Genomic DNA, 23,262 nt, shown 5'->3' on the forward strand with positions numbered 1-23,262 from the left:
TGGGAAAACGCGTTTCACATAACGAACTTTTCGCATAACAAACTTGCTCCTGGAACCAATTAAGTTCGTTGTGTGAGGCACCACTGTATCTCTAACCCGCCACCAGTTAGCCATGTTTTCAGTGCCAACAGCCATGTCTAGGAACCGGCATGCTTCGGCGTTTCAATTTATCCGGGTTCTGGATGATATTCCGTTGGCCTGGATAAGACACTTGTCTGGCCCAGCTGAATATTAGATGGGACCCAGATAAAGGGGCTTCTCACATGAGTTGCCCCCTCCCCCCACTGACACACAGTCGTCGTCCCCAGTACACACATGCTAATGCAATCCCCACTCTGACACCCCTCTCCCCTTCCCCCACCCTCTGACACACATTAAAGCAACCCCATTTTAATCCCCTCTACCCCCCTGCCCATCAGACCCACCTTAAGGCAACATTGTCTTTCAATGGAAGGCTGTCTCCTATGCTAAGGGGTCATCACTGTAGAGAATGATACAGTGACAAAATTTGTCACTATTCCTGTCCCCACGGATAACCGCGGAAAATAATCTCCATGTCATTCTTTAAGGAGCGAGGGAAGAATCAGAGTATGAATGGGCCTGGCCACTAACCGTCAAGCCTTGCATTGAAGAATGTTGGTGTAGAAGGACTGAGGTTGAGATAGACACTAAAGAATGACAGTCTCTGGTATCCAGAGCAGATATTGTGATGTCATAATACCTCATTCCACCAATGCCTAAGAGCCAACCTCATCAGTGATGTCACAATGGCTTCATTATCCTTTATTTAGCTCACATAAGAATCAGAGTATGAATGGGCTCAGCCACTGACCCTCAAGCCTTGCAATGAAGAATGTTGGTGTAGAACAGGGGTGCCCACACTTTATGGGCTTGCGAGCTACTTTTATAATGACTAAGTCAAAATGATCTACCAACAATAAGATTTAAAAAAAACACAAAGCACAATGAAAGGCAGAGAAAATGTTAATTATTTATATTCCGGGTTTTTTCAAAGAGGTCACAGCAGATGACTCTATGCAATGTCACCTCAGTAACAAAATACAAAAATAGACAAATACACCCCCTCCCTTTTTACTAAACCACAATAGTAGGTTTTAGCACAGGGAGTTACGCTGAATGCCTCGCGCTGCTCTCAATGCTCATAGGCTCCCTGCGCTAAAAAACGATATTGCGGTTTAGTAAAAGGGAGCCATAGTGCAAAATATAAACAGCAGATATAAATTCTCAAAACCGACACATTTTGATCACTAAATTGAAAATAAAATCATTTTTCCTACCTTTGCTGTTTGATGATTTCATGAGTCTCTGGTTGCACTTTCTTCTTCTGACTGTGCATCCAATCTTTTTCCTTTCTTTCAGCCTCCTGTATGTTTCCTCTCCTCCAGACCTCATTCTCTCCCCCAACTTTTTCTTTCTGTCTCCCTGTTCCCCCTTCTTTCTGTCTCCCTGTCTGCCCCCTTTCTTTCTTTCTCCGTGCCCTCCCCCAAGCCACTCGGTTTGCTGCCACCGCCATCGGGGAATAGCCCCCAAGCCACCGCCGTCCCAAGCTTTCCCTGCAGAAGCGTCGCGCTGACCAGCATTCCGCTCCCTGATGTCAATTCTGACGTAGGAGAGGAAGTTCCGGGCCAACAAGGCATTTCTCCTCATTCCATCCAGCCTGAGCCCCATCTCTCCTTGATCCAGCATTTCCCTTCTGTGTTTGTCAGAATTACCATTCCACTTATTTTCCAGCATCACCCTTCTTTGTGTCCATCTCACCTATATCCCTATCTCACCACTTTTTCAGAATCTTCATTTGTCTCTGTCCTTGTCTTTACCCCATGTTCACCATTTGCCCTTTCAATGTCTTTATCTCCCCCCCCCCCCCACTTTTTCAGCATTACTTCTGTCTCTATTTCACCTCCTCTTCAAGTCCCCTCTGTATCTCTATCCTTATTCAGTAGGCCCTGCTTACCCTTTCTCTTCTTTGTGTCACTATCTCCATTTTCAGCTTTCCCCCCTTTTCCTTTGTTACTGCACCCGGTAGCCAGAATCTTTCCACCCTCCCTCCACTCCGGCCCAGCCCAGTATGAAATATTTCCTTTTGTTTCCCTCCCCTCTCTCTTTCTCTCTCTCTCTTCTCCTCCCTCACCCACGAGTCCTGCATCTGGCTCTCTCCCTTCTACCTGCACCTGGCAACACCCCCCTGCTCCGCGGCTCTCTTCAGCAACTCGTCAGCAGCGGTGATCAAGACAAGCTGCCGACATCGAGGCCTTCCCTCTACGAGTCCCGCCTTTGTGGAAAAAGGAAGTTGAAACAAGCGGGACTCGCAGAGCGTAGGCCCCGACGTCAGAAGCTTGTGTCGATCGCTGCTGCTGAGTTGCCGAAGAGAGCCGCGGAGCAGGGGGTGTGGCCGGAAGCAGGTAGAAGGGAGAGGGAGATAGGAAGGCTGTAGAAGCTCTGGAGCATGACACTGACCCAGGCCAGGATGATTTCTTTTTCAGGCTGCTGCCGCTGCCACGTTCTCCCCCCCTCGAAATGACAAAAACAGCCTAATGCCCGTGTCGGCATCTTTGACGTCGGGGAGAGGAAGGCTGATAGGCCCGGTAGATCGGGACGGCAACACAAGTCTATCATGGAGCCCGGGATTGGCTCTGCGATCGACTCACGTTGCCTTCCTGAGCTACCGGTCGATCGCGGTCGACGTGTTGGGCACCCCTGGTGTAGAAGGACTGAGGTTGAGAGAGACACTAAAGAAGGATATGGGATTGTTTATCCACGGGGTTGAGAACGGTGATGAATTTTGTCACCATGTCATTCTCACTCATACAGAGCAGGAGGTGGCTGCTCTTGCCCTGCCCACTAGATTACCCCTCCTAGTAAATCCCTGAGGGAGAAGGGGTCTGAGAGAGTGAACAAGAAAGGATTGGATCTGGGCCTGCCTCAATGTTGTCAGATTGCGGGGGGGGGGGGGGGGGGGGGGGGGGGGGGGGGAGGGGAAGAAGGGATCAGAGCCTCTCTGAGAGGAGAAGGGAGGGGGGTGGAGCTGCTTTAAGTCTGGGCCCATCTAAAACTCAACAGGGACCTGGATAGGCTTAACCAGCAACATTAGGGCTGCTTTTTATGTAGTCCTATTTGCCCGGTTTACCTATCCGGGTCCTGGCTGAAAGTCAGCTGCACCTCAGGACCACCCACGCAATATCTTAACTTCGGAAAACTAGTTAAAACCAACCTGTTAACCGATTTGTAACCAAAGCCTTACCCCTCTATTCTACTTAAATGTACTCGATTTCCCTATATTGCGATTTTTACTCTGTCTCTCTCCCTCCCTACAAATATTAATGTATTCAAAGACTTCATGTTATTTTCTTCGCTGACTGTCCAGCTCTTCTTATTGTAAACTGCCTCGAACTACTATGGCTTTGGCGGTATATAAAAAATAAAATTATTATTATTATTATCTAGTTGGAGAGGATATTCAATGGCATGATCCGGGCAAGTGCCATGGAATATTTAGAAACATAACATAGAAACATAACATAGAACATGACGGCAGAAAAGGGCCACCCTGCCCAACAAGTCTGCCCACTCTAAGGACCCTCCCCCATAAGCACTTCCTCGAAGTGAACCCACATGCTTATCCCATTTTTTCTTAAAATCGAGCACCTTGCTGGCCTCAATTACCTGAAGTGGAAGATCATTCCAACGATCAACTACCCTTTCGGTGAAGAAATACTCTGGTTCAGCTCAGTGCCAGTTAAGAGGCAAATATAGTATAGTAGAGTGAGATAGAAAAGGTGACAGTATGACAAAATGTGGCAAAAAAAAAAAAAAAAAGGATAACATAATATATTGTTTGCTGTACCATTTATTTATTTAAAAATTTCTATACCGTTTTATTCCAAAACGGTTTACAAAATGGTTACATACATAAAATATTAAAATAGGTCAGAACAAATAACAGAACCAGAAAGATTCAACCCTTATAAAAAAAAATATGCTCAGAAAAATGCATCGAAAAATAGTTGTGTTTTTAACAATTTCCTGAATGAGCTCCTATCGCTGCATTGACGAATTTGACCCACAAGGCGATTCCACAAGTTCTATGATTGACGGTCAACATTTAGGGCTCCTTTTGCGAAGCTGCGTTAGCGGTTTTAGCGCATGCAGATTTTTAGCGCGCGCTAAACCCGCGCTACGCGGCTAGAACTAACGCCAGCACGCGCTATTAGGCGCGTTAAACCTCTAACGTAAAAGGCTTCGTAAAAGGAACCCTTAGAGTATTTGTGGAATCGCTATTTTGGGCTTCACTCTTCTGTAGTGGCATCTTGGTACCCAGGTGTCATTATAGAACCAGCGCTAAGCACTTGGCATTGGCAGGTGTACCTCAAGGCACCCTGGTATAGAATTGACCCCTTACTATTTTAGACAGACTTTTCTGTTTCTCGCTTCCCCTTGGGTTGCCCAGTTCATGGGTTGGCCACAGAATGGCCTTACGTCATCAATGGTCTACCTTCCTTCCTCTTGTAGACTGTACTTTTGGTTAAGGTGATAAAACGTAACATCAGTTCCTTTTGTTTTGTCCTTACTTGTCACCTGCTTGTATTTCTGTCACTGTTTTCTCTATGTAGCCCAGAACATTGTAAACCACTGAGATTTCTACAATGATTTGAAATCTATCAAATATGAATGAAGAATGAATGTTGTCATATGGGACAGGAAACAACTGTGTGTTAAAGATTCCAGATCCAGAGGTTGATTTGAGTTGAATTGACAGCTGGGAGACTCCCTCCTTCTGGTTTTCTTGGCGTGATACAGATTTGCCGTTTCCACTTCGTACCGAGCCACTGGAACCAACATCCCCCTGCAGATCAGATCCCTTGAAGGACTCCTCAGCTTTAGCAAAGCAATAAAACCATTCCTCTTCACCTAACTCCCCTGCCCATGACCGATATATTACAAGGAAACGTATATTGGTACTAGATCCCAGTAGGTATCACGTTAGAAAAAACAAAAACTAGTATTGAAACATCTTCCTCTGTAACTATGTCAAATGTAATTCTGAGCTCCCTCGAATTAAATAAATATTGGTATTAGATCCCTAATGTGTGTCTAATTAGGATAAAAACTTGTATTGAAAAACTTACACCGTTGAGGATAGCCACGACAAACTTTAACCTCTGAACTCCATTTTATGATTATTGGTATTAGACCCCCTAGGAGGTGTGGATTTGGACACAACCTTGTATCGTAAAATTGCTCTGAAAATGTCATATTATAACCTGTTAACTGTATGTATGTTTAACTTGTAACCCGTTCTGGGCTCCCTAGGGAAAACGGGATAGTGTATGAAATAAATAAATAAATAGAAACATGGAAACATAGAAACATGATGGCAGATAAAGGCCAAATGGTCCATCTAGTCTGCCCATCCACAGTAACCATTATCTCTTTCTCTTTCTGAGAGATCCCACGTGACTATCCCAGGCTTTCTTGAATTCAGACACAGTCTCTGTCTCCGCCACCTCTTCCAGGAGATTGTTCCATGCATCTACCACCCTTTCTGTAAAAAAGTATTTCCTTAGATTACTCCGGAGCCTATCACCTTTTAACTTCATCCTATGCCCTCTCATTGTAGAGTTTCCTTTCAAATGAAAGAGACTCGACTCATGCACATTTACATTACGTAGGTATTTAAACGTCTCTATCATATCTCCCCTCTCCTTCCTTTCCTCCAAAATATACATATTGAGATCTTTAAGTCTGTCCCCATATGCCTATTGATGAAGACCACATACCATTTTAGTGGCCTTCCTCTGGACCAACTCCATCCTTTTTATATCTTTTTGAAAGTGCGGCCTCCGGAATTGTACACAATATTCTAAATGAGGTCTCACTAGAGTCTTATACAGGGGCATCAATACCTCCTTTTTCCTACTAGCCAAACCTCTCCCTATGCACCCTAGCATCCTTCTAGCTTTTGACATCACCTTTTCAATCTGTTTGGCCACCTTAAGATCATCACATACAATCACACCCAAGTCCCGCTCTTCTGTTGTGCACATAAGTTCTTCACACCCTAAACTGTACCGTTCCCTTGGGTTTTTGTAGCCCAAATGCATGACCTTGCTTTTCTTAGCATTAAATTTTAGCTGCCAAATTTCAAACCATTCTTCATGCTTTGCAAGGTCTTTCTTCATGTTATTCAAACCATCCGGCGTGTCTAATCCATTGCAGATTTTGGAATCATCCGCAGAGGCAAATCTTACCCAACCCTTCAGAAATATCGTTTATAAAAATGTTAAAAAGAACAGGCCCAATAACAGAACCTTGAGGCACACCATTGGTAACATCCCTTTCCTCAGAGCGATCTCCACTGATCACTACCCTCTGTCGCCTTCCACTCAACCAGTTCTTGACCCAGCCCGTCACTTTGGGACCCATCCCGAGGGCACTCAGTTTATTTATTAGATGACCCAAATAAATAAATATTGGTGCTGCCCAACACAGGACTGGTAATACTGCCAGAACTTGCCCAGCATCTGTCCCAAGGAGGTTTAAGTGACTTCCCCGAGGTCGCAGGAAATTTGCAGTTGGATTTGAACCTGGATCTTCTGGTTCCCTGCCCACCACTTTAACCATTAACCTTCCTCTCCTTCTGAAGGATTAGAGTAGTTGATCACGCAAAATGTGTTAATTTATTTATTTTGTTTTAATTTCTTATAGATGGCTTGCAAGGCTGAAAGCTATCAAACTGATGTACATTTAGGTACTATAAGTATTTTATCCTTAAAAAATAAGGCAGCACGAGGGAGAATTTCCAGGGAATAGTTGAACTGGATAATGTTGTCCGTATAACTTTGATTGGACAAATGGCTGTTCTAAATTTATCCAGATTGCTTTAAATTTTGCAGCACACTCAACATCTGGATAAATTTCCTGCCATAGAGGTTATTTATTTATTCAATTTTCTATACCGTTCTCCCAAGGGAGTTTAGAACGGTTTACATTAATTTATGCAGGACCTCAAGCGGTTTTCCCCGTCTGTCCCAGCGGACTCACAATCTATCTAATGGACCTGGGGCAATGGGAGAATTAAGGCCCAAATTCTGTAACCAGCGCCTAAAGTTGAGCACCTATTTCGGAGGCGCCTATCAAAATTGAAGAACGAGCTCAATTAAGCTTTTTAATCAGCGCAGATTGAAACCTAGGCGCCTCTCAAGAAAGCGTGATTCTGTACCAAGACACCTCTAAAAATGTAGGCGGCCTTCAAAAAAATAGGCGCTATGCATGTTAGGCGTGGGCGTGGCTACATGTTAGGCTCTTAAGCGCGCTTAAGCGCTCGCATGGGCGCCTAACTTTGAGTTGTGCCTAGAGCTGGCCTATTTCTTGGGCGCCTCCAAAACAGCACCCAATTTGACTTGAACTGCGCTGAACAGTGCCTAAGTAGGCGCCTAACTTTTGGGCGCTTCTTATAGAATTTGTCCTTAAGTGACTTGCCCAGGGTCACAAGGAGCAGCATGGGTTTGAACCCACAACCTCAGGGTGTCGAGGCTGGAGCTTTAACCACTGCCCCACTCTAGAAATCAAAGTGTAGGACAATCCGGCCATTGTGACATCACTGATGAGGTTGGCTCTTATTGGTGGAATGAGGCATTATGATGTCACAATACCAGCTCTGGTTACCGGAGGCTGAAACTTTTCACACTATTTTATTTATTCAGTTTTCTATACCATTCTCTCAGGGGAGCTCAGAACGGTTTACGTGAATTTATTCAGGTACTCAAGCATTTTTCCCTGTCTGTCCCAGTGGACTCGCAATCTATCTAATGGACCTGGGGCAATGGGGGGATTAAGTGACTTGCCTAAGGTCACAAGGAGCAGCGTGGGTTTGAACCCACAACCTCAGGGTGCTGAGGCTGTAGCTTTAACCATTACGCCACACACTCTAAATGTCTCCTTGCCTCTTCTCTTTGTCCACTCCCTTGTGTTACACTTGTTACACAGATGTTGTTGCTCTATCCTCCTTAGAGAAGGTTGCCTGTGTGTTTCTGAAAATGCTAGAGACTTTTGTAAAGCACACTGATATCGTGCCCGGACGAGAGTTGTGATATAAACTCACGTTGATTCATTTTTGTTTCTGCAGGTCAGGTGGACAAAGACTGCCGGCAGTGCCTCGGACAAATTCCAGGAAACCTCCATCTTCAACGAGACCCTTCGGATCGAGAACATTCAGCGGATGCAGGGAGGGCGTTACTACTGTAAAGCTGAGAATGGGGTTGGGGTCCCTGCCATCAAGTCCATTCGAGTAGATGTGCAGTGTAAGTCATTGAAGGCAGCCCAAGTATTGCCACAGTTCTACCGTCAGTCCATCTGTCTTCTCATCTAGCCAGAACTCTGCTTTATCTTATCTGTGCCTACCTTCAGAGAAAAGGGACGCTACCCTTACATACTGTATGCGTCACCTTCAAGCTTCTTTTTATCAAAATGGTCTCCTGAAGTGATAGTTAAGCACACACACTTAAACAGCTCTTCACACTCACAGTGGTAGATCTTGTCTCATCTTCTAAGCCAAGGTATTCATAATTTCCATAATGAGTGTATTAATTATCCAAATAACATTTTTATAAATGATATTTCTGAAGGGTTGTCGGATAAGATTTGCCTCTTTGCGAATGGTACCAAAATCTGCAATAGAGTAGACACACCGGATGGTGTGAATAACATGAAGAATGGTCTGAAATTTGGCAGCTAAAATCTAATGCTAAGAAATGCAAGGTCATGCATTTGGGCTGCAAAAACCAGAAGGAATGGTACAGTTTAGGGGGTGAAGAGCTTCTGTGCACAACGGAAGAGCGGAACTTGGGCGGGATTGTATGTGATGATCTTAAGGTGGCCAAACAGGTTGAAAAGGTGACGGTGAAAGCTAGAAGGATCCTAGGTTGCATAGCGAGAGGTATGGCTGTAGGATAAAGGAGGTATTGATGCCCCTGTATAAGACTTTGGTGAGACCTCATTTAGAATATTGTGTACAATTCTGGAGGCCAAACCTTCAAAAAGATATAAAAAGGATGGAGTCGGTCCAGAGGAAGGCCACTAAAATGGTATGTGGTCTTCGTCATGAGATGTATGGGGACAGACTTAAAAATCTCAATCTGTATACTTTGAAGGAAAAACGGGAGAGGGGAGATTTGATAGATTTAAATACCTACATGGTGTAAATGCGCATGAGTCGAGTCTCTTTCATTTGAAAGGAAGCTCTGGAATGAGACAGCATAGGATGAAGTTAAGAGGTGGTAGATGCGTGGAACAGTCTCGCGGAAATGGTGGTGGAGACAGAGACTTTGTCTGAATTCAAGAAGGCGTGGGACAGGTGTGTGGGATCTCTTAGAGAGAGGAAGAGATAATAGTTACTGTGGATGGGCAGACTGGATGGGCCATTTGGCCTTTATCTGCCATCATTTTTCTATCGAATGAAAGACCTGATTGGATTGTGGCCATTAAGGACAGAGGTTGTTCACCCCTGTACTAAGCTTCCTTTTAATATCTCACTTGTAAGACTTGAATATGGTGGGAATCCCATATTTGCGTCTTACCATCCTGCACCTGTGGTTTGATTGGTAGAATATGAGTATGGCGGAAGCTGTTGTGTGGCCTCCACCTGTCTGAACGGTAGATTGTAAACAGGTTTAGACTTATTAAAATTTGTTATTCTGCTAAATAGAAAAATATCAAAGTGATTTGCAAAACAGTAAATCATACAGAAAAGAATGGTATGGTGTGATCCACAGTTCAGTGTTTTGAATATAGTTTCCAAGTTTATTTCATACTTGATATGCCTCTATTGATAATTACCTAGATGGTTTACAAAACTAAATTTTTAAAAAAAGAAAAAAGGGAGGCATTCATAGTTAAAATATTGAAGACAGATCAAAGACATATGGTAACAAAGGGGTCCGTGGATAAGGAGGAGTAAAATACATCGAGATAAAATAAATTAAAAGGGAGGTCAAAAGGGGGTGGAGCTAACAACAGGGTGGGGATAGCACTTCTTAGTTACGACTCTGGTGGGTTAAATGGCAATGAGTGGCCTCTACTGGATAAAAGTATGGTGTGCTCTTGTAGATTTAACTTCTACTGGCTTGGATACAAGAGGTACATATAATGTGATCTCATGTTTGGACTTCATTGGTTTGGTGGTAGGATGTGAGAGTGAAGGGATTCTATAATTCACTTGTTTGGATGGTAGGGTGTCAGTGAGATGGAATCCCATGTTTGGCTCCAGCACTGAAGACTAAGCTGATATTTAGGGACTGATAGGACCAGGCCAAGAAAAGGAAGAAACTTATTAGTTTCTGATTTTCAATGTTGATAAAAATTGTAGATCTGAAGATGCTCATTCAGAAATTGGAAGTTACACTTCCCCCTCAATGTTCCAGGGGTTAGGGGCAGAGTCAGCCCGCGAATAGGAAAAATCGCAAATAATTTTTTTGAGCTAAACTAACTAAACTAAACTAAACCTTAGGTTTGTTTACCGCATCATCTCTACATTCGCAAAGCTCGACACAGTTAACAGGAGTTAGGGTAGAAAGGAACTCCAGGAGGGAAGGATGAAGAGGAAATGTAGAGGACTAGCATAATCAGAGAGGGAGGAAAAGTTACATTTTTGAGAATAACCAGGTTTTCAGATGTTTACGGAAGAGTTGGAGGGAGCTCAGATTCCTAAGAGGGGAGGTAAGGTTGTTCCAGAGCTCAGTGATTCTGAAAGGGAGGGAAGAACCTAGTTTTCCTACAAGTGAAACGCCTTTTAGAGAGGGAAAGGAAAGTTTCAATTTTTGGGTGGATCTGGTGGAATTGGGCTAAGAGGAGTTCCAAGAAAGAGGAATAAAGGGGGGGAGGATGCCGTGTAGGATCTTGAAAGTAAGGCAGGCACATTTGAATTTGCTTTTTGCGAAGATAAGCTTAGCAGCGGCATTCTGAATCCGCTGGAGTCTTTGAAGGTTTTTCTTTGTTAGGCTTAGGTAGATAGAGTTGCAATAGTCCAGTCTGGAAAGGATGGTGGATTGGACAAGGAGCTGGTTCTGACCCTACTGCGTCCCTGACTTTAACTGGTGGTCTAGCGGCGACGCGGGGCAAGATCAATCATCCTACGCTCCTGCCCCTTGCAGAGCCGTCATCAAAATGGCTGCCATGAGTTCCCATTGTAGTCTTGAGACTACAACGAGAACTCACAGCAGCCAGGTAAGGTCTGGGGAAGGTCTGGGATGCAATGTTTCTTCCCCCCCCAGAAAAATTATAACTAACCGAATCCGTGGGTACTGAAACCGCGGATTCGAAGGGAGGAAGTGTATATTGACAAAAGGGAGACACCTCTACACAACAGCTAAGCTCATGACCATATATACTCGAATATAAACTGATCTGAATATAAACCGAGGTAACCTTTTTCCTCCAAAAGAAACGGTTGACTCGAAAATATAAACAACAGATGTAAATTTTCAGAGTTGACATATTTCAATCACTAAATTGAAAATTAAAAACATTTCTCCTTCCTTTGTGATCTGGCAATTTTATTTGTCTGATTGCATTTGCTGTTTCTTTCCTCTCCTTCTTCACCTCTTACACTTCCATCCATCTTTGGCACCAATTTTCATATTCAGTTTTCTTCCAATTTTCTGCCTCCATCTCAAATCTATCTTTCCAACTCTTCCCCTTCCTTTCGTTCATGTGCACCTCCTCTTCCGCTTCCTTTCATCCATCCATGTGCATCATTTCTTCCCTTCTCTTCCACTTTCCTCCATCCATGTGCCCCATCTCTTCCCTCCATCCATGTTCCCCCATTCTTCTCTCTGCCCCTCCCATTCAGTATCTCTCCCTTCTTCCTCCCTGCCACCCTCCGGTCCCACCAACTGTTCTTCCCACCCGGTTCCGAAGCCCCCCTCACCAAGAAAACTTCAAAGAGGTAGCTAGCGCGGGAGTGATTCTCTTGCACTACCGATGGCCTTCTCTGTACCATTCTTTTCCTGCAGACCGCCCAAGCAGAAACAGGAAGTCGTTTCAGAGGTGGGTGGACCGTGGCAAAAGAAATGTACGGAGGAGGCCACCGGCAGTGCTGGACAATCAAAGAACTGGCTTAGGCACTCCTATCCTCCACTGCCTTCTCCTCCCTGCCCCAGTCCCGACATCGCACTTACAGTCCCAATACTCTGGAAGCCGACACTCTGTGCTGGACTGAAGGACCTTGAGCATATGCATATGCTCAAGGCTTGCTGGACTCCCTTCGAGAATCCTGGAGAAGAGATATAGAGATATATATATATATATATTTAGATATAGATATAGGGGATATAGATATAATGTATATATTTTTAGATATAGACATATATAAAGATGAGTCAAGCCTCAGTGTTAACCCACAAATTAAATTTCCTGTTTTCCTCTTGAGTTCCCTTTGCTCTGGGGGTAAGTGTCCTAGATAAAGCTGAGTCCTGGGACTGTCGGACATTTCTTTGACCTTTAGAACTATGGGACCAATGCAGTGGCTGGAGGGTGAGCAATACTGACATCCACTCTCCACATGGACTTGGTAACACATCTTCCTCCTGTTCAGATGTTTTCTATGTTCACAGTGTATCTATCCATTTCCAGGGTTGTCATTGAGAACTGGTTTAACTGATGGTTTCCCAAATGCTTACAAATGGCTTGTAATATTTCATGGGATTTTGGTCTAAATGATACCTATTGATACTTGATATTATTCTATTGCTGATATTAAGAGGATTAAAAAGAGGAAAAGGAGCAGGATGTGAAGAAGGTTACAGTAGAGGCAGGGCTATTGCACGCCAAAAATGCAATGTGGGCAACTTGTCCATGGCTACTCCCTCCCCAAACCCTCCCCTTCCCCCCCCCCCCGCAGAACATCCCTAACCCTCCTGAAAGTGTGTCCTTCCCCCACCAAAGGAAGAATACCTCCAAGCTCACATACACCTTCCTATTCCACCCCCCCACCCCCGACCAACCTGACTGATCCCCTGGTGGTCTAAGGCAGGATAGGCAGCAATGATTCCCATTCACTGCTGCCTGTACCAGCTCTGGATTCAAAATGGCGGTCAACTATTGCCAGATGCTGTAGAGTTTTAGTTGGTGCTTTTCTTGGATGGACAGTTAATTTATATCATAATCGTGACAATTTCCATCAAGATGAGGGGAGCAGAGAACTCGGTTGCCTTGAATAGTGAGCACAAAAATGACCTTAGCCCAGTGGAATAGCCAGAACTGAGTTTTGGTGGAGCCTGAAGTTAACTCAGGCAGGCACAAAGCAATATAGACATGAATGTTGCCTCCAGTTCTTTTCTTGTTGATATGTGCTTCTGACTCGATAGGTTGGACTCCGAAGTAGGGATGGGGAGTTGTGGCTGACCCCTTGGCTATGCCTCTATCGTTGCACAAGCTTAAGAGTGTCTAGAGTATATATACTGTTGTCACTGTTTGGACCGGACCAGAACCAGAATCTGCTCACAGAGTTCTTGGACACAGAGAGAGAGCCTAGAACAGTGTCATACCCAACACTGGATTTTGAGGACTTGCTAATTGCAAAATTCAGTCCACCGCTGTCTCTTCTTTAGATGATAGGTTCATTCAGTGTGATACAATGCGAGGTCTCAACTGGGTCAGCTGCTGGAATTGAAACTTTCCGTAACTCCACAGTTTGAAAACAATTTTCATGTCTTTTGCATGCTGACCGTTCCATATCATTCAGAACATTTACATCTTCAAGCGGATAGCATAGTTGATTTTAAGAAAGGTTTGGACATATTCCTGGAGAAAAAGTCCATAGTCTGTTATTAAGACATAGGGGAAGCCTCTGCTTGCCCTGGATCAGTAGCATGGAATGTTGCTACTCCTTGGGTTTTGGCCAAGTACTAGTGACCTGGATTGGCCACCATGAGAATGGGCTACTGGGCTTGATGGACCAATGGTCTGACCCAGTATTACTGTTCTTATGTTCTTATGTGAGCCAAGTATAGGACAATTAAGCCATTGTAACATCACTGATGAGGTTGGCTTTGAGGCATTGTGGAATGATGCATTATGACATCACAATCTCAGCTCTGGAATGTTGCTCTCGTTGGGATTCCGGAATCTTGCTATTCTTTGAGATGCTGGGATGTTGCTACTCTTTGGATTTTGGCCAGGTACTAGTGACCTGGATTGGCCACCGTGAGAACGGGCTACTGGGCTTGATGGACCTTTGGTCTGACCCAGTATGGCTATTCTTATGTTCTTAAGTTTTTGCACCCTCTGGAACTCTGTCTCTTCCCACAGTATAGCCACCTAGCCCTAGAGCTGTCTCTAAACAGGTGCAAATCCACATCAGTTTCAAGCTTGATCCAAGTGTCATTGTGCCACTGCTCTCAAGCTAAGAAATCAGGGGTTGCATTAAAAGTGCCATCAGATTATTAAGCCTATGTTCAGATGTTAGCAAACATATCTGCCAGGAAACATTTGATTAAATGTCAGTTGTGCCCTGTAGAATTCAGCTTAACTCTGCTTCCATGGGGTAGGGAGGGATCCAGACCAGTTCTTCTCTACCATATATCCTGAGCCTTCTTTATATACAGTCATGTGAAAAAACTAGGACACCCCATGAAATACTCAGTTCTTTCTTAGGAAATGTTCACATATCGATGTCAAATCTTTTTTTTATATATATATATGCAATGTAATTGCATAGAATCAACAAAAAGTTTCCTTGATTTATTCATGAAACAAAAGATATCCACAAAAATGTGTATTTTAACTGAGGAATAAATTAGGACACCCTACCCCCTACTTCTAGTCATGAGCACACCAAACTAAATGTCTGAGGTTTAAGTAAGGCAAACCTTCTTCAAAATGGTGAGTAATGATGTTCTAATCATGTGCACCTGATGTGATACACCCAGGGCCGGATTAACGCGTAGGCCAAGTAGACACATGCCTAGGGTCCGAACTTGTCAGGGGGGCCCGCTGAAGGAGGGCAAACAACAAATTCCGTACCTTTTTAAAATTCCGGCAGGGCCCCACCCCGTCCCCCGTACCTTTTTGTAACTCCTTCCTTACCTTTTCTTAAATTCTTCCCTCCCATACCTTTTTAAAACTCCTCCTGATCTCTTCTGGCAGAACGGCGCACAATAATAATAATAATAATTATTATATTCTTATATACTGCCAAAGCCATGGAAGTTCGAGGCGGTTTACAACAAGAAGCGCTGGACAATCAGCGAAGAGGTCACAATCAAGTCATCAATACAGTCTTACATAATGAAAGAAGTGGAAAGCTATATAATTCTTAAGGTTACTGGTTGAATTAGCAGAGCTGTATAGATTCTTAGTTTACAAAACGATTGAACAAACTCGTTTTTACCAATTTTCTAACATTGAAGTAGGATGAGGAGTCCCGTGAGAACTGATGGCAGCCATTCAGGGAAAGGCACGGGACCAGGAAGCGCACGCCTGCCTTGTGCGCCACTCTGCCGCTTCCGGAAGAGATCAGGAGGAGTTTATAAAAGGTACCGGGGGGGGGGAGGGGGCTGCCGGAATTTAAGAAAAAGGTAAGGGAGGAGTTACAAAAAGGTACGAGGGTCGGAGTGGGGGGCTCTGCCGGAATTTTAAAAAGACTGGATGATTGCACTTGGGAAGTTAAGTATGCATGCTTTCCTCTATATAAGCCAAGAATTACAGGCATAAGCGAAGCCATATTTTAAAAGTGTCTGGGGTTTATTGGATTCTTATTGTCAGTCTGCTGTATAAGTTTGTTGAGACTTATCTGTTGTTGGTGCCCTGTTGTGATTGCGGTGTTTTTGTAGTTTGTTAAAAAAAAAGGTAGCGAGGATGGGGGGACCCTGCCTGCCTGCCTGCCTTGTGTCTTGTCCCAGCCTGCTACTAGATCTGCCCTGTCTCCAGGGCAGCATTAATTCGTCGAGGGCCCCTAGGCACACAAGGGCCCCCTGCCCCGCCCCACCCCACCATGCGCCCAGGCGGAAACAGGAAGCTGCGTCAGACTGGATGGACCATTCGGGTCTTTATCTGCCGTCATCTACTATGTTACTATATGTCAGAGGGAAGCTTTGGGCAAGCAGCACCGCTTGCACAATTACAGTTCCCGTTGCCTTTCTTACCCGCGTTGCTTGCTTGTCTTACTTTCTGTCGATGGGGGGGGGGCCCGCGTTGCCAATCGGGGTGGGGCCCGCATTGCAGATCGGGGGGGGGGGCCCGCGTTACCAATCGATGCTGGAGGGGCCCATCGCCGTTTGGAATAAGCAATGTTGATGACCTTCATCGGGCCCCCCTGACCATTTCGGGCCCTAGACACGTGCCTACTGGCCTCTTGGTTAATCCTGCCCTGCCTGTCTCCTGTCCCGGCAGATGATGGATGTGGGGAGAATTTGTGCCGTCAGTGTCAGGCGCATATGGGAAAGCAGCAGCAGCAGCGATGAGGGGCCCTCACCACTGATGTCCCACTTGCTGGATGGGGGGAAGGGGGCAGATGACGGAAGTGGGGAGAACTTGTGCCGTCAGCGTCATGCTTCATCGACTAAAGCAAAGCTTTTGACTGCGTGGATTTCAATAATCTATGGAGAACACTAGTGCAAATGGGAAGACCCAAACACATAATTCACCTGATAGAGAGCTAGATGAAAATCAAGATGACAAAGGTAGAAAAAAAAATTCGATTTTTTAATTTTTTTGCTTTAGGATAAAGTAGTATTGTAGCTATGTTGATAAATAGAAAATGGAAATATGGTGATCGTTTTATTGGACTAATTTTAATACTTTCAGAGACCAAATTCTTCTTCCACAGGTCAGGACAGGATGCTGTAACAGCAGTACACTTTACTGACCTAAGGAAAGAGGGTTTGACCTCTGAAAGCTAATTTAAAAATGTATTAGTCCCAAAAAATAGAACTAAAACTGTACACTGGCACTGGTATGATAATCTTTGGGTTTTTTAAAATTTTAGAAAAAAAGAAATACAAGTGGAAATAAATATGTAAATAAGAAAACAGGGCAGGGCTAGGGAGCCCAGTGTACTTGTGTGCCTAGGGGCCCTGGATACACCTGTGTGTGATTTGAGCCACTTTAAGTGGGAGGATATGTGGGGGGGGGGGGTCCTAATTTAATCCTCAGAGTACACATTTTTGTTTCAATGAGTAAATCAAGGAAAATTTTTGTTGTTTCCCTGCAATTACATCATGTCCTTTTCCAGAGATAAATGATAAAAAAAAAAGATTTGACATCGATGTGTGAACATTTCTTAAGAAAGAACTGAATATTTCATGGGGTGCCCTAATTTCTTCACATGACTATAGGTTCTGCAAGGAAAGGAAGACTGTCTCACCCTTACACACCCTCCTGCTTCCTGGCTTGCACCTCTCTTGATTTCTTCTGTTGCCGAGACGTTTAACATCTCTTTGCTCGGTGCTGTCCGCTGCAGTCTCTCTCTCGGTGCCCTGTTTGTTTACTTTTTATGTCTTTGTAAATGAAGAAGTTACATTTTAATGCTCTCCTCCGCTGACAGAAGTGACCACGTAAGCTTGTGTTGCCACCCTGTCTTACAACTCTTCGGGGAAAGAGTTTTGCACGGTTGAGAGCACCGAGCGGGATTGTTTGATAGAAGGTTTCTGTTCTTCGCCGAATGAGAGAGGGGATGGATGACGTTATTGAACCTCCGAACCACGGATTTCATCCCAGGAGACATTAAGCAGCGCCAGGCACTGTCTGACATTTTTGGCATCGCTTTTTTTTCCCCTGCTATGCCGTTATCAATCAGTGCTTGCAGTGACGGATGCGTCATACGGTGTAAGATAATACCTGGCGCTGACTCCACCAGGCTCATAAGTTCACTGGGCCTCAGCCAGCAAGAGATGACATCTTATCTTATAAGAGCCAATACCTGTGTCACCTGTCAATCTAAAATGGTTAAAAACACCAATTTTTGGAGTGCTTTATAATCCTGGCTTTTCTCAATTTCCCGGCCAGAGGGGATCTTCAAATGTGGTGATTTCCTGGATTCCTGTTTCATCGTGCCTTTTCTTACATCTAAGAGGAAGCAGCTCTATTCCTTCAAGCTAAGGTTGAGTTCGTTTCGGGAGTTGGCTGGGGGGTTCTCAGAGAGCTTTCTGTGTGATTTCACTCGTGTGACAATTTAATGATTCATTATTTATTGTTCACCTTTATTCACATTATATCTATTATGCACACGTGAGGTGTGCTGGTAGGGGTTTGCTGCCCTCACCTTGTTGCTTTCTGCGCTGGAGGTTTTTCTCTTTGGCGGACCTCCCACACTGAGGATACCCCGTCTCACAAAAAAATCTTTATTACTTCAATATTGCTTTATTTAATAAGTTATTGAGTGTTTATTGTCATCCTGAGTGTTTATCTCCAGAATATCTCTCTTGGAATCCATTGACTTTTACTGCCTTTTTTTTTTTTTGCGTCTTTTAAGTTCTCCTGGCAGTTTTTGGAGTTTTTTGGTGTGATTTTCTCAATTTCCAGCATAAAGCTCTGCCAAAACTAAATGAAACAAGAAACCCTAATAAAATTTCCTATTGTAAAGACAGAATGGAGGCAAAACAGATTACATTTTGGCTTGCTTTTTTCTTTCCTTTCCTTTGAGAAAGAAAAGCTCATGCCGTTGGAAATTTGGTTGGCCCTGCCTGTTTTGTTTCCCTAGTAGATTCATTCTCTTGCCCGCATCGGTCCCTTCATGCTCAGCAATGCAAAACACATTGGCACTGGCCCGCAGCACGCCGAGGTTCCCCAGGAGAGAGATGGGCGTGTGCAGGCTCAGGGTGTGCGCTTCTTCCAGTGACATGTTTTACTAGCTTGGGAGCTCAGGGCAGTCGTCAAAACACTGCGGACGTGATTTTACCCAATGAAAGCTACAGTAAATTTATGTCTCTGCATTCTGTGCATCTTCAATCAGTTCTTCTATGACAGGGGTGTCAAAGTCCCTCCTCGAGGGCCGCAATCCAGTCGGGTTTTCAGGATTTCCCCAATGAATATGCATGAGGTCTATTAGCATACAATGAAAGCAGTGCATGCAAATAGATCTCATGCATATTCATTGAGGAAATCCTGAAAACTTGACTGGATTGCGGCCCTCGAGGAGGGACTTTGACACCCCTGATATAGAACCTGAGAGGCTGCGCAAGTCAGGGCTGCCTATCCTGAAGCGAGGGACCTAGATCCTGACACAGAACACACTTTTGACCAGGAACCTGCCAGGAAATCAGTCTCCCCTAGAAGGCTCAGTCAGTTCCCAAGCTGTAATTTTCCAAGTGAACTGAGAGGGAGCCAGAGAGCAGAGAAACCTGTGCCCCAGCCACACCAGGTTAGACCGCAGGGGTGGGCAACGAGGAACAGTCGGGTTTTCAGGATTTCCCCAATTAATATGCATGAGGTCTATTAGCATACAATGAAAGCAGTGCATGCAAATAGATCTCATGCATATTCATTGGGGAAATCCTGGAAACCCAACTGGATTGCGGCCCTCGAGGAGGGACTTTGACACCCCTGTTCTATGAGTAATGATTTGTTAGAAACAGATAATTCAAATAATAACATTCAACAGGTGTCTCTCCATTTCTACAAGAAAATTCAGGGTTCAAAGGAATAGGTAACAGATTAGGTAGATTGACTATGAAAACGTATACTCTGATTTGGAAATGTAAATTCACATTGTCCCTAAAATTAGTACAGCATGCTTTTTGTCACCCATAAAAACTATCAAAAGAAGAATTAAAAACTCAGATCAAAAACTGCGTGTTCTGGAGATATTTTGAACCCAAGATAGGCAAAGCATAACAAATAAGCCAATGCTTTTTTTCACAAATTAAAAACTAAAACAATATTTGTAAAAGCTCTCGAGATTAGTTAAAATGAAAACCACAATTGTGCCTACAATGGGGCACACTAAGGGATATTACACGCCCCTTAGGCATGCCCCCTTCGGCGACACACCTCAAAGGTGGAGCGCTTTCAACTTGGGAGTTTTCACAGGTGATGATGTCACAGAGGTGAGTGGGGCCAATCGCCCCACCCTCAATGCACACTGCTTGGCTTAGATGTTTAAATCAGAAAGTTACCGGGATAGAGCAGTGGCTGGAGAGACAAAGATATAAATGCCAGACTATCTATTGTATGTTAAAATGTACAGCGCTGTGTACACCTTTTCAGCACTATAGAAATAATAAATAGTAGCAATATAAAGACCAGCAAGGGCTGGGCAATTCTCCAGTCTCTTCTCCTTCCTGCTTGCCCCAAGCATAATTTTACAGTATGCAGGCTGCATGCCTGCCCTAGGAATATACAGGAATTTATTTATTTGGAGCGAAGAGCGTTGTCCAGTAGATACAGCATGACAAACTAAGCATTATTGCAATTTAGATTTACAGCATGTGATATGCAGCTTAATACTTGAGTTTTAAAGCTTGCAGTATCTGAGCTGCACCTGTGGCTTTAAGGTTGGGAGCAATGATTAAAGGTCAAATTCTTGCATGTACTGTATGAATTTAAAATCCACATTATCTGCGCCACTTCAGTGGTTCTGAAACATAGAAACATAGAAAGATGACGGCAGAAAAGGGCTATAGCCCATCAAGTCTGCCCATTCTTCTGACCCACCCCATTAAATCTGAGTGCTAATGACCTAGTTCCTTAACTCTACCCTCGTAGGGATCCCACGTGTATGTCCCATTTATTCTTAAAGTCAAGCACGCTGGTGGCCTTGATCACCTGTTCTGGAAGCTTGTTCCAGTGATCTACTACCCTTTCTGTGAAGAAATACTTCCTGGTGTCACCATTAAATTTCCCTCCACTGAGTTTGAGCGGGTGCCCCCTTGTGACCGAGGGTCCTTTGGGAAAGAAGATGTCGTCTTCCACCTCGACACGTCCTGTGATGTATTTAAATGTCTCAATCATGTCCCCCCTTTCCCTGCGTTCCTCTAGAATGTAGAGCTGCAATTTGTTTAGTCTTTCTTCGTACAAGAGACCCTTAAGCCCGGAGATCATCCTAGTGGCCATCCGCTGAACCGACAAACATGTGGCATGCCTGTTGCATTCACGGATTTAAATCTTGTAGTACGAATGCTTCATGCGTGGATATCTGTAGGAGATGTTTTCTCCAGGGCCAGTGCGGATCTTGCGATGCGGCTTGGAAGTCCTGTATACGCTTTCTGCGAATCTGCCAGGCTTAAAGAAGGCGTATTTCTGTTGTGTGCAATTCAGGATTGACAGAATGGAGGAGAAACGGATCCCATTTTGGTTTGCGTTTTTTCTTTCCTTTCCTTTGAGAAAGGAAAGCTCGTGCCACTCTCGCTAAGAAGCTTAGGCCCCTCCTTATCTTTCAGGAAGACTCTGAAGACAGTCTTGTTCGCCAAACATTTTGGAAATTACTGTAATTACTCTACTTTTTCCAAATTCGATTTCTTTTGTTCTATTCTTACGGCCTCATTTACAAAGCCACGCTAACAGCTGCGCTGCGCTAACGGCCCCGAAGCCCATAGAGATTTAAAGGGCTTCGGGGCTGTTGCCACGCGGCAGCCGCTAGCGCGGTTTTTTTTAAAGACACCGTTAATGTTAATCGAGTCGAGCTCCAAATTGGTTAATGACCCGGTGTATAAAGTTTTAGTTCAGGATAGCGGGTTGAACTTCCTCTTAGGAATAAAACCCTCTGTCCCTAGAGGCAGCATTTGGGAAACAAGCAGCAGCAGAGAGTTCTGGACTTCTTTGAAAACCTTCCCGAGAGATGTTAGGGGTCTCTGGGCCTGACCTTGCGCAAAGTATTTTCCTGTGTCAAGATCTGGACACATTGCGGGTCAGGTGGTAAAGCGGAGCCCTTCTCCTCTTTCAGGATCCTCAGGAAGCAGCGGTTACTCCAATAGGACAACTGGTACCTGCCATCACTTCTGTGCATTTGTCATTACATCCCACAACCTTGAGAGTTTCAGCAAACCAGGGATGGTCTCGGAGAGTTTTCTGCTTTCTAATTTTGACAGCAGTTAACAGGGTGGGGCAGTCAGTTGATTAACAAACAGAACAGACAGCTGTTGGCCACAAGTTGTCTCTGACCCCCATCATTCATCCGAGAGGAGGAAGAAGGATCATTATGCCATGAGGAAGAGGAAGGGGACAAGAGAGAGTTTTCATTTTCATCTTGAAGGAAAGGGTTTAAGGAATGCCACTGCTGCAGAGTGACATCTTTAGCATCTCCAAAAAGTCATCCCGTCATCCAGAGCTTACTTTTAAACCTGTCGTCTCTCTTATGTTCTACTGTAACTGTTCTATATTTTTTGTGATTTGTATACCATTCGGAGCTCTGTTCTTTGCGGGGGGAGCACTGGAGAGGTCTCATCACACAGAGATAGCCAAAGAGCCTAACCCCAACCTTTCCTTGCCTATATGCCAGTGAACTAAGCTCTGGTAGGAGGCAAGAAACATCTACCCAATGCCTGCCAGTTCAGTGTCTCTGCATTTTGGGCTGTTCTTGACTTTTCTGACTGTTTTCTACTGTAATCTTCTTATAAACAGGTAGCTAGCTGGGCTGAAGCAGGAACTCAGCACTCCAGCACAGCCCAAGCCTCCTGGAGTGGGCTGGGCCATCCCTGGACGTGCGCCCTTGTATTCATGGGCTTACAGACCTGCCGTTCTCCATCTACAAGTCCAAAGATACAATGGGCCAAAAATGAAGACCCTCCTGTCATTATAAAGCACTGTTTCTTGGGTATTGTTGTTCCTGCTCACAGATTCAGGATTTCAATTTCATGGACCATCAGTGGTTTCACTTGTTCCTGTTAATTAGGGATATGAGGTTCTTTCCCACTCCTCCATTCAATCTATTTTGTCACCAGGCTCTGTTTGAACAGTCTCTGTATAAAGTCAGTTTATCATCTTGTTCGTGAATGTATAGGGGTTTGCTTTCTTCTCCCCCATTTCTCTTCCATTTCGACCCCCCACCTCAGCTGTGATCTCTTCCCAGAGTCTCTGTAATTCCAACTGCAGGCCCTCCCTTCCAGATCTAGATGAACCCATCCTAACAGTGCATCAAACCATCAGCGATGTGCGGGGGAGCTTTTACCAGGAGAAGACCGTCTTCCTGCGCTGTACTGTGAACTCCAACCCACCCGCTCGCTTCATCTGGAAACGGGGGACTGAGACCCTTTCCCACAACCAGGACAATGGCGTGGACATTTATGAGCCTCTATACACACAGGTAAGATG

The 23,262-nt window shown here is 44.5% G+C and overlaps 1 protein-coding gene across 4 annotated transcripts in view; it reads left to right on the forward strand.

Moving 5' to 3' along the window:
• MDGA1 (MAM domain containing glycosylphosphatidylinositol anchor 1) overlaps positions 1-23,262 on the forward strand; it is a 629,079-nt gene that overhangs the window by 216,821 nt on the left and 388,996 nt on the right. For all 4 annotated transcript variants that reach the window (XM_033939535.1, XM_033939538.1, XM_033939539.1 and 1 more), the window contains exons 3-4: positions 8,147-8,321; positions 23,058-23,254. In XM_033939535.1, the coding sequence (XP_033795426.1) occupies positions 8,147-8,321; positions 23,058-23,254 (372 nt within the window). The remainder of the gene's footprint in view (positions 1-8,146; positions 8,322-23,057; positions 23,255-23,262) is intronic.

The sequence above is a fragment of the Geotrypetes seraphini genome, chromosome 3 (genome assembly GCF_902459505.1).
Source record: "Geotrypetes seraphini chromosome 3, aGeoSer1.1, whole genome shotgun sequence".
NCBI classification, from domain to species: Eukaryota; Metazoa; Chordata; class Amphibia; order Gymnophiona; family Dermophiidae; genus Geotrypetes; species Geotrypetes seraphini.